Here is a 10,903-nt window from a genome sequence, read left to right as displayed (position 1 = left end):
AAATAATTGTTACTTTATCATAATGAGAAAACAATTAGTGAATGAATGTAACCTTGATGAAACAGATCCTACATTATCTCTAGTGTCATACTATCAGGAAACAAACAAAATAAATGTTTGATTTGAACATTTTATTGACATGACAAATGGTAAATCATTTTAAATGTGTGATGGTATTGACCCTATATAGTTTAGTAGCCTATATACTGTATAGTAATCTTAAACAAGTTCATTATGAATCCATTTTGTGTAAGAAGCAAAAACTCAAATGCCGCAAAAATAGTAACAATACGCTAATAATTTAGATACAGTATATGCCCAATGTACATAAAATACAATGCATATTCAAAATAATAGATATACAACATAACGTACAAATATATATATATAAACAACTTTGTTAGATATCATCAACTGAATCATAAAATATTCAGAGTAAAAAAAAACATCTTTAATATGGTAATGTCCTCTTGACTTTCAACATCAGTAGTAAAGACAAAATATGAAGCTTCTGGGTGCCATAACAACAAAAGGTTTACAAAAGAACCAAAAGTACATACAAAGAATACGTCCTTTTCAAACAAGTATTGTTCAATATAAGTACTCCTTATTATAAAATGGTAGAACATATATTTTTACTTTCTAAAACCAGTACAAGAATGCTACATTGTAATGTAGTTTTACATTTTTATAAAGCTACACGAGAGCTATTATGAAATTTTTTTATATTTTTTTTTTAATAAGGCAGAAAGCAACACATTTACTAAAAATCATAAGTGATACAACAAACAAATAGTTGAAATCACAATAAATAAACCCAAAATGCACACCTGAATGAAAACTTGAGAGCTTTGAAAGCTACACAAGGTTGGAAAAGAATGTTGACCCTTTTAGGTCATTTCCACCAGGAACTTCAAGGTCTAAATTCCCTGGATGGAAGTCCCCTCCAAGTGTGTTATATTTACGATTTGGCATTTTTTGAGTTTCTGCTTGAGTAGGAAAAACAGTGACGTAGTAGCCATCACCACCCCCAGGTACTCTTATTCTTGAATCTTGTGAAAAATGCTGCAAGTGAGCATTGCGTTCAATGTCACTGGCTGGGATCCTTCTGGTGTTTCTGGGGTACCTCATGTCAAAATTAACTCCTGATGGGGATATTACCTGTCCATAGTTCTGTGATGTCTGGAGGTCCAGTTTGGAACCCCTGGCTCTAAGCACATGATATTTTCCAGTAAAATCATCAATGTTGAGATCTGAACGATTGAAATCAGTATGTTGGCCTAAAATACCATCCACCACAGGGTAGCTGGATCTTATTTTGGTTCTGGGTGAATTTCTATCAGTGTGCCATTGTCTGACATCTCCATCTATGTCCAGGTCTGGCATTTTTGTGTTCGCACCCTTCATATTGGATCTGTGATTCTTATATGAAGGTCTTTGAAAATGTAATGAGGGATTATCTTTGTTAAGATCTGGGCTTGTGATATTTCCTTTCAACTCTGCTGGTTTCATATAAAATTTTGCATTTGGAGGACAAATATCAAGATTTGTTGGTCTCAGAGAAGCACCAAAGTCAATATCAGACCCCGCCCTATTAAGATCTGGGCCTCCAAACTGAGGCAGTTTAAAAGACGGGAGTTTGAATTTTCTGTCTGTCAAACTAAGATCAGTCTGGGGACTATGGATGTTTCCCATGGGAACTTTCATGTCATCCTTAGGAACTCGTATACCTCCTTTCAGCTGAGGGCCAGTAAAGTTCAAGTCAGGTTGTCCCATATTACCATTTATTCCATAACCAGGACGTTTTGCACTGAGGTCTAACTTGGGACTCTTGAAACTGGCATCAGGTAGATCAAAATCTGGCATAATTAAACCGGGGCCTTTCAGTTTAGGACCAGAAAGATCCATGTCTGGTGTTTTTGCCTTAGGTCCAGAGAGACTGAGGTTTGATGTATTTAAACTTGGCAATCTAAATTTACCTTTTGGACCATTGACATTTACATTTGGGAAATTCAAGTCTGGCCCTTGTCGTTCATCATTTATGTCAAACTTGGGGCCTTTTGGCAGTTTGATTTTTGGCTTGTTGATCTTTGCATCAGGGAAACCAATGTTGACATCTGGAGTAGCCATATCTAATTTGGGAGCTTTAAGGTCCACATCTGCTAATCCCAGTTGGGGGGCATCTAGCACACCTTTTATCTTTGGACGTTTGAGATTCAAATCTGGAGTTTTTAGGTCTGAATTTAATTTAAAATGTGGTGCTTTTGGTAATTTGGAATTAAGATCAGGTAAATTTAGATCCATGTTAGGGCCATCTAACTTTGGACCAGAAAATCCTACATCGGGCATTTTCAAATGTGGCACATTAAATTTTCCCGATGGCCTGCCAAAATCAACATCTGGCATTTCAAAGCCAGCTTTAGAGCCTTTGAATTGGAAGCTCGGTGCACTCATGTTACTGTCTGGGCCATCTAGATTGCCATCAATCTCGTGTCCTTTTAATTTAGGTAGGTTAACTTTGGGCATATTTAATGTGGACATTTTCCATTTTGCTTTGGGTGAGTCAATGCTGAAATCTGGAGCATTGGCATCTAACTTTGGAGTTTTAAAGTCCATGTTTGGTAAGTTTACATCGGGGGCATCAAATTGCCCCTTTAACTTTGGTGCTTTCAGACTCAAATCTGGAGACTTCAGGTCTGCATTTAAGTCCATACTTGGCGCTTTTGGTAATGCACCTGAAAAATTTAATTTAGGCCATTTCAATTTGCCTGAGGGGGCATCAACATCCCAGTCTGGAGCATGAAGCTCTGCCTTTGGTTTTGGCAATGTTGGCATTTTCAATTTGCCTGATGGCAAGTTCAGCTTTGGGGTATTGAGGTCCAATTTTGGGCTTTTGAGATTAACTTTGGGCATGTTTAAATCTGGTGCAGTTATTCCACCACTGAGATTGGGACAAGAGATATCTAGGTCAGGTGATTTGAGGTCCAAGTTAGGACCATTTAACTTTGGACCAGATATACCCCAATCCGGCAAGTTCAAGTTTGGCTTCTTGAATTTTCCAGATAGCCCAGGAACATCAACGTCTGGCATTTCTAGATCAGTTTTAGGACCTTTAAGACTGACATTGGGGACATTCACATCAACATCTGGACCATCTAAGTCTCCACCAATCTCAGGTCCTCTTAGGTTTGGAAAACTGAATTTGGGCATTTTGAGTTTGGGGAATTTAAACTTTGCTTTGGGTGAACCAATGTTGACATCAGGAGTATTCAAGTTGGGAGTTTTAAGGTCCATGTTTGGTTTTGCCAATGATGGTATGTCCAGTTTACCCGACGGCATGTCCAAGTTTAGCTTTGGTGCTTTGAAGTCCAGTTTGGGGTTTTTAAGGTCAAAGTTGGGCATATTTATGTCTGGTGCATGTATTCCACCACTGAGATCGGGACCAGTGATATTAAGGTCAGGTGACTTGAGGTCCAAGTTGGGACCATTTAACTTTGGACCAGATATACCCCAATCAGGCAGGTTTAAGTTTGGCTTCTTGAATTTTCCAGATAGCCCAGGGACATCAATGTCTGGCATTTCTAGATCAGTTTTAGGACCTTTAAGATTGGCATTGGGCACATTCACATCAACATCTGGACCATCCCAGTTTCCATCAATCTCAGGTCCTTTTAGGCTTGGAAGACTAAATTTGGGCATTTTGAGTTTGGGCATCTTAAATTTTGTTTTGGGTGAACCAATGTCAATATCTGGAGTGTTGACATCTAACTTTGGAGCCTTAAGATCCATGTTTGGTAAGTCTAAGTCAGTGGCATCTATTCCACCCTTTATCTTTGGAGCTTTTAGTCTCAAATTTGGTGACTTTAGATCTGCATTTAGGTCCAAATTCTGTCCTTTTGGCAATGTACCTGAAAGATTCAATTTGGGCAATTTCAATTTGCCTGAGGGAGCCTTAACATCCCAGTCTGGGGAATGAAGCTCAGGCATTTTTAGTTTGCCTGATGGCATGTCAAAATCAATATTTGGGGTATTGGTGTCCAATTTGGGGCTTTTGAGATCAACCTTGGGCATGTTAATGTCTGGTGTATTTATTCCACCACTGAGATCGGGACCAGTGATATTAAGGTCAGGTGACTTGAAGTCTAAGTCCGGACCATTTAACTTTGGACCAGCTATACCCCAATCAGGCAGGTTCAAGTTCGGCTTCTTGAATTTTCCAGATAGCCCAGGAACATCAATGTCTGGCATTTCTAGATCAGCTTTGGGACCTTTAAGATTGGCATTGGGCACATTCACATCAACATCTGGACCATCTAAGTTTCCATCAATCTCAGATCCTGTTAGGCTCGGAAAACTGAATTTGGGCATTTTGAGTTTGGGGAATTTAAATTTTGCTTTGGGTGAACCAATGTTAACATCAGGAGTATTCAAGTTGGGAGTTTTAAGGTCCATGTTTGGTTTTGCCAATGATGGTATGTCCAGTTTACCCGATGGCATGTCCAAGTTTAGCTTTGGTGCTTTGAAGTCCAGTTTGGGGGTTTTAAGGTCAAAGTTGGGCATATTTATGTCTGGTGCATTTATCCCACCACTGAGATTGGGACCAGTGATGTTAAGGTCAGGTGACTTGAAGTCTAAGTCGGGACCATTTAACTTTGGACCAGCTATACCCCAATCAGGCAGGTTCAAGTTCGGCTTCTTGAATTTTCCAGATAGCCCAGGAACATCAATGTCTGGCATTTCTAGATCAGCTTTGGGACCTTTAAGATTGGCATTGGGCACATTCATATCAACATCTGGACCATCCAAGTTTCCATCAATCTCAGATCCTGTTAGGTTTGGAAAACTGAATTTGGGCATTTTGAGTTTGGGGAATTTAAATTTTGCTTTGGGTGAACCAATGTTAACATCAGGGGTATTCAAGTTGGGAGTTTTAAGGTCCATGTTTGGTTTTGCCAATGATGGTATGTCCAGTTTACCCGATGGCATGTCCAAGTTTAGCTTTGGTGCTTTGAAGTCCAGTTTGGGGGTTTTAAGGTCAAAGTTGGGCATATTTATGTCTGGTGCATTTATCCCACCACTGAGATCAGGACCAGTGATATTAAGGTCAGGTGACTTGAGGTCCAAGTTGGGACCATTTAACTTTGGACCAGATATACCCCAATCAGGCAGGTTCAAGTTCGGCTTCTTGAATTTTCCAGATAGCCCAGGAACATCAATGTCTGGCATTTCTAGATCAGCTTTGGGACCGTTAAGATTGGCATTGGGCACATTCACATCAACATCTGGACCATCCCAGTTTCCATCAATCTCAGGTCCCGTTAGGCTCGGAAGACTAAATTTGGGCATTCTGAGTTTCGGCATATTTAATTTTGTTTTGGGTGAACCAATGTTAATATCTGGAGTGTTGACATCTAACTTTGGAGCCATGTTTGGTAAGTCTAAGTCAGGGGCATCCATTCCACCCTTTATCTTTGGAGTTTTTAGTCTCAAATTTGGTGACTTTAGATCTGCATTTAGGTCCAAATTTTGTCCTTTTGGCAATGTACCTGAAAGATTAAATTTGGGCAATTTCAATTTGCCTGAGGGAGCCTTAACATCCCAGTCTGGGGAATGAAATTCAGGCATTTTTAGTTGGCCTGATGGCCCGTCAAAATCATTTTTGGGGGTATTGATGTCTATGTTGGGGCTTTTGAGTCCACTCAGCTTTGGACCTGATAGTCCCAAATCTGGCACAGCAAAAGTTGGCATCTTACATTTTCCTGATGGATTTCCAATATCAGCATCAGGCATATTTAGCGTTGACTTTGGACTTTTAAAATCAAGTGAAGGTGCATCCCTGTCAACATCAAGATCTGATGGAAATCCCGGTCTGTTTAGTGATGCATCTAAATTCATGTGTTCACCGTTTGGACTTGAAAGATCTGAGGTAGGTATCTTCAGCTTGGGCATTGTGAATTTCCCTTTGTGTGAACCAGCGTTTACATTTGGAGAGTGGAGGTCTAAATTTGGTGCTTGGAGATCCATGTTTTGTACATTTACATCACGAGCATCTATACCTCTTACCTGTGAGGATTTCACAGTTAGGTTAGGTGTTTTTACACCTGCGTTGACATCCACATCTTTTTTCTTTGGTAATAGTAGGTCAGGTGTTTTAACATCAGCTTCACTTTTGCCAGAGGAACCAAATTTGGGCAAAGTGAGTGAACCAGAGGGAGCATCCAAATCTAAATCTGGAAATCTAAGATCAACCTTTGGTTTCCTAAGTGGAACTTTCACTTTACCTGAAGTCATGTCAGTGTTCACTCCATTTACATCAAGTTGTGATAGATTAATACCTGCCATTTCTTTGACTAAGTCAGGTGATGTCCCAGATAGCCTAAGCTTAGGTGATTCTCCATAAATGGAAGGATCATCCACATTTAGACCTGAGTTCTTTTGTCTCTTGGAATACTTGAGACCAAGTTTACCTGAAGGAATGTCTGGAGTTCCTACATTTGGCATCTTGACCTCACAATCTGGGCCAGAAAGGCCCAAGTCTGGCAGTTTGAATTTTGGCATCTTGAATTCTTGGTTTGTCCCTTCAATGTTTACTTTGGGAACACCTGTATTAAAGGATGGACCGGTCATATTTCCCCCCTCATGGTTTATCCCCATTTCAGGAATAGTAGGACCCGAACCTTCAAAGTCCACACCTATTTCTTTAGAGGTTCTGTTGTTTTCCAGTCCAATTTGAGGGCTTTCATAATTTGGCATTGCCAAGTCAACTGATGGACGTTCAGCATTTGGCCGTTGGATACTACCTGTAGTGTTGACATTTGGACCCTCTAGTAAAGTCCCAGAAAGATGGAAGTTTGGGGTTTTAAATTGTGGACTTCTAGCATCAAGTTCATGTGTTGGTGCCTGAGCTTTACTTAGAGTAGTCGCATTTAATCTGAGACTTAATGGTGGAAGGTTCATATTACTGCCATCTGTTAATGCTCCAGCATCAGAATGTGAATCCTTATTAGTATCTGTGCTCAAAGTCTTGGATTTCAGAAGTCCAAAGTCAACTCCAAGGCGAGGCAACCCCATGTGGTGTTTTAGGGCGACCTTGGATGGGTCTGGTACAGTTGGCTCGGCAGTAACTTCCCGGGTGATATTACCCTCCTCAGCACCAGGCAAGTCACTCCTCATAAACTTCCTGATTTTGGCATTGTAGAGTTTGCTGTAGGAATCTTTCAGCATCTAGAAATATAAGCCAAAACTCAGTGACTGGAAGGAAACAACTTCGTCAAACTTTATGTTCTCTAGCAGTGGAGGTGGGGATCAATTTAGTTATCATGACAATGAAGTAATGTAGACTGCAAATTAAAAACAACTTTTAGTTTAACATTATAAAAATAAAAAGAAAGAGAACTTTTTTTTTCTGAAACCTGCATTAAAACAGAATTACCATTTCAATAAATGTGAGTTACTGTGGGCCACATAAAAGTGTAAAAAAAATATTAATGTATAAATCAATTCTGTTTTATTTGATAATGTCTGTATTACACCTACCGCCTCAGGATGCCTGGCACACTGGTCCAGGTTATCGAGGCTCTTGCTTAGGTTGTTCCGAGTGAGGACTTGGATCTTGTCATCAAACGGCTCCATCAGCTTCAGTACTTTTAGCACCTCGTCTTTTGACAGTTGATCAAAATTGATTGTTGCCCCCAAAACTTCATCCCCTGAAAAAGAAAAATTGGTTATTTGTATAAAACAATGGCTTGTTCTAGAACATTCTCCTACTCTAATGTGTACAAATAATAAAGTATATCCTTAAAGGGTAGCCTTAAAGTCAAAACCCTAAAGCTTTCAAAAACTTTTAGCTTACAATGCCAAAGCACTTGGGACTGGGTGTTGTGAAATACAACAAGAAACACTGATCAAACAGCAAGGCAAACCTTCCAGACACGTTTTTCATACTTGATAACTGCTATGCTATGTTTTGACCATAATCTGTTAAATATACAATTAGACTGAGTGATCCAAAAAAATGAAATTCCAGTTTACATCTACCATGTAGATCATATTGTCTTTCAAAAACACTAACTATACACCAAATTACCTTAAGTCTTAATACAAAAAAAGCTAATCACTGTAGCCTTGGTTCTAAGTTAAGTGTAGAATGATTTCCTTCAGTTAAAAGCTTCTTGTTGTGGGGAAAAATATTTAAGCTATGCCTTGCTTTCAAAACAGGCCAAAAGCATATATGGAAAAACGGCTTCATTATTAAGTCAAGGCTCATACCTTCTTTCAGTCCCTGATTGGATGTGACATTGTTGATACTGGAAATGACCAGCCCTCCCTCCTCTGATTGCTCCAGAGTCAGAGCATCAGAGAGGCTCCTTCCCCTGCGGTGTGATGGCTGCAAGCAGAAACATTTCATGAAGTTGTTTAAAACAGAAGCATTTCTCCACATGACAGAATACAAAAAAAACCCCTGATGTTTCATACCATGATTCTTGTATTTCTGTCACTGTGGTATTGAAAGATCCATGTTGGCTAAGCCTATGGGGAAAAATAATATGGGAACATGATAAATAGCAGTTGTACATTTGCAACACATAAAACAAATGTCAATAAGAGTCAAATATAGTCATATGTCATAGTCACAGTTATAGTTCTATAATTAGTTAAATTCAGCAAAGGAAATGAAGACAGGAGGTAGTTTTCCAAAAAAGTAACTCTCCTAATCATGATTGGAAATATGATCATTTGAAATGAACGCAATATAAAAGATTTCTGAGACATGGAGTAAGAAACATCTCTCTCATATTAACTAAAAATCTTGGTCAATAGAAAACCCAACCATCTGTAGTATCGCGGTTCTCCCAAATTAACAATTCATTTATGTTGGTTGACAATGTAGAGGGAGTTCAAGTGTTTCTAACAAATCCCAACACATTTGAAAATTATAAGGGAACTGCAAACTATCACAACATTTTTGACAAGAGAAAAAAGATAAATAATTTTTCAGTCATTATACATTAATCAACACCTGCAAACTATGTCTCCCAGTAGGCCTTTGAAAGGCAAGAAATGCAAAAGAAAAAGGTTGTGAGCAAACCTATAAAAGAAATGTGTTTGGGCAAACACTTGTATTATTTTGTTACAGTTAGTGTTGCTGTAAACAAAAAAATGCAAGCGTAACTTTAGAAAATAAAGCAATGTTTAGCAGCAGAAACAGTAAAGAGACAATGAAAAAATATGTACAAATAAATTAACATTTTGTGTTTCAAGAAAAAACTTTTTAAGGTATATTTTCCTCTTATCTCCCTTTTTTAAGACTTAATTAAATTAAGGAAGGATGTGTGCTGAAAGCAGCACAAAATGTTGAGACTACACAGAAAGGGCATCAGTTTATTTATTACTATACTGTACACACTTAGACGAGTGGCACCCATGTTTAGAGCAGGCACATCTCAGGTATTCAATTTATGGCCTTGGAGCTGTTGGGTCATCATGAAGGAAAACCATGAACAGGTTTATCAAGAATGCTGCAAACAAGTGTTCTGTGTTTTGGTGTTTCCCATTTGAAAGCAAAGTCAAAGTGACCACACCCACTGCTTTCTAATATAGAAATCCTGGCAAAGACATAATGTTCTATCAAGTTCTGAGATGCCCAAGGGTGAGCTAGATGAACGAAACGGTGCTTTATTCTACAACACCACAGATTTTAAACTCTACATATAAAAAAAAAAAAGTATGAAAATTCAAATAAAAAGTCCTTTGGGACTTTCAAATTTAATTTCAATCTACATGTGTACTATTTAAAAGACTAATGTGTATTTATGCATTGCACTATAAACACAGCATTAATGTGCCATTAAACAGGCGCAACAAATATAGTGTAATCAGGAAATAAAGACCAAAATGAGACTACATTATTTATCTCTGGATTATCTCAATAGCATATGATATTTATTAACCATCTCAAAATGACATACTTTATGATTTGATTCAGTCAAATCATAAAGCAAATAACATCACAAATTTATATTATTTGTTTTTTATTTATTCTAACAATTACACAAAAAGTGAGAACATTGATATGATAATAATCTTCAGTTGATCAAAACCCTAAATATAATATGGCAAAAGGCCTCCATTGAATAAGAAAGTGTAGTTTTAATGTTTAGGTATGTCAAGTTTGTGTTTTTTGCATCATGTTTCTGAATGAATGTGTTATCAACACTAAGACATCAGATTTTTTGCATTTAATTCATATAATCACGCAGTTCCAAATGACATTTGAGCAAAGGAAGCGCCTGATATACAACCTAGTCATTAACCAAAAACTGCTCCACAGATATCTTTTGGTTTTATTCGCAATACAAAATCAGGGACCATCAGCACATTAGAAACTTGACAGGAGCATAGGTTTTGTAGTTTCTAATAATAATTAGTTTGCGCAATGATCCAAGTGTGGGACAGTGTGAGAATAAACAACAGACGCCAGGAATCTTTTAGCTCTAATCAAGATGAAACTAGACTTTGCATATGGGAAAGAAAAGGAACACCATTCAAAAGAAAAACGGTAAACTCGCTCTTATTTTTTTCCACAAATAGGTGCATCTATTGAAATGTAATACATGCTGATTAAAAATAACATGCTAAGAGCTTATTAAAATATGTGCAAAAAGGCATGCATATCTCAACGTGCTAAGGTACTGGTTTGACAGAAACTACCTGCATGGTGGCAACTGAAACTAAAATGCAACCAACCCAAATCCTGCACCTTAAGAAGTCATCAACAAGCAGAAGAAAAACAATAAGAACTTCAGAACTGACCTCTGGTTCCATCAGGCAGCTTATCATCTGGATTCTGTGTTGTTGAAGTTGTGTTGTAAAGTTTCACTACAGAGCAATCAGTCCATGCTGT

The 10,903-nt window shown here is 38.1% G+C and overlaps 1 protein-coding gene across 1 annotated transcript; it reads right to left on the bottom strand.

Moving 5' to 3' along the window:
• Positions 1-126: 126 nt before the first annotated feature.
• LOC138615692 (neuroblast differentiation-associated protein AHNAK-like) lies at positions 127-10,903 on the bottom strand. The gene is made up of 5 exons (XM_069689448.1): positions 10,813-10,903; positions 8,476-8,529; positions 8,269-8,386; positions 7,537-7,706; positions 127-7,224 (listed from the first exon to the last, which is right to left on the bottom strand). The coding sequence occupies exons 2-5, from the start codon at positions 8,476-8,478 to the stop codon at positions 859-861; spliced, it is 6,657 nt and encodes a 2,218-aa protein (XP_069545549.1). The 5' UTR covers positions 8,479-8,529; positions 10,813-10,903; the 3' UTR covers positions 127-858.

Source organism: Brachyistius frenatus, unplaced genomic scaffold, assembly GCF_029030835.1.
Source record: "Brachyistius frenatus isolate BFR_SWC_R1_liver_20210118 unplaced genomic scaffold, ASM2903083v1 Contig_7, whole genome shotgun sequence".
Classification (NCBI taxonomy): domain Eukaryota; kingdom Metazoa; phylum Chordata; class Actinopteri; family Embiotocidae; genus Brachyistius; species Brachyistius frenatus.
This window is presented reverse-complemented; position numbering and strand designations above follow the sequence as displayed.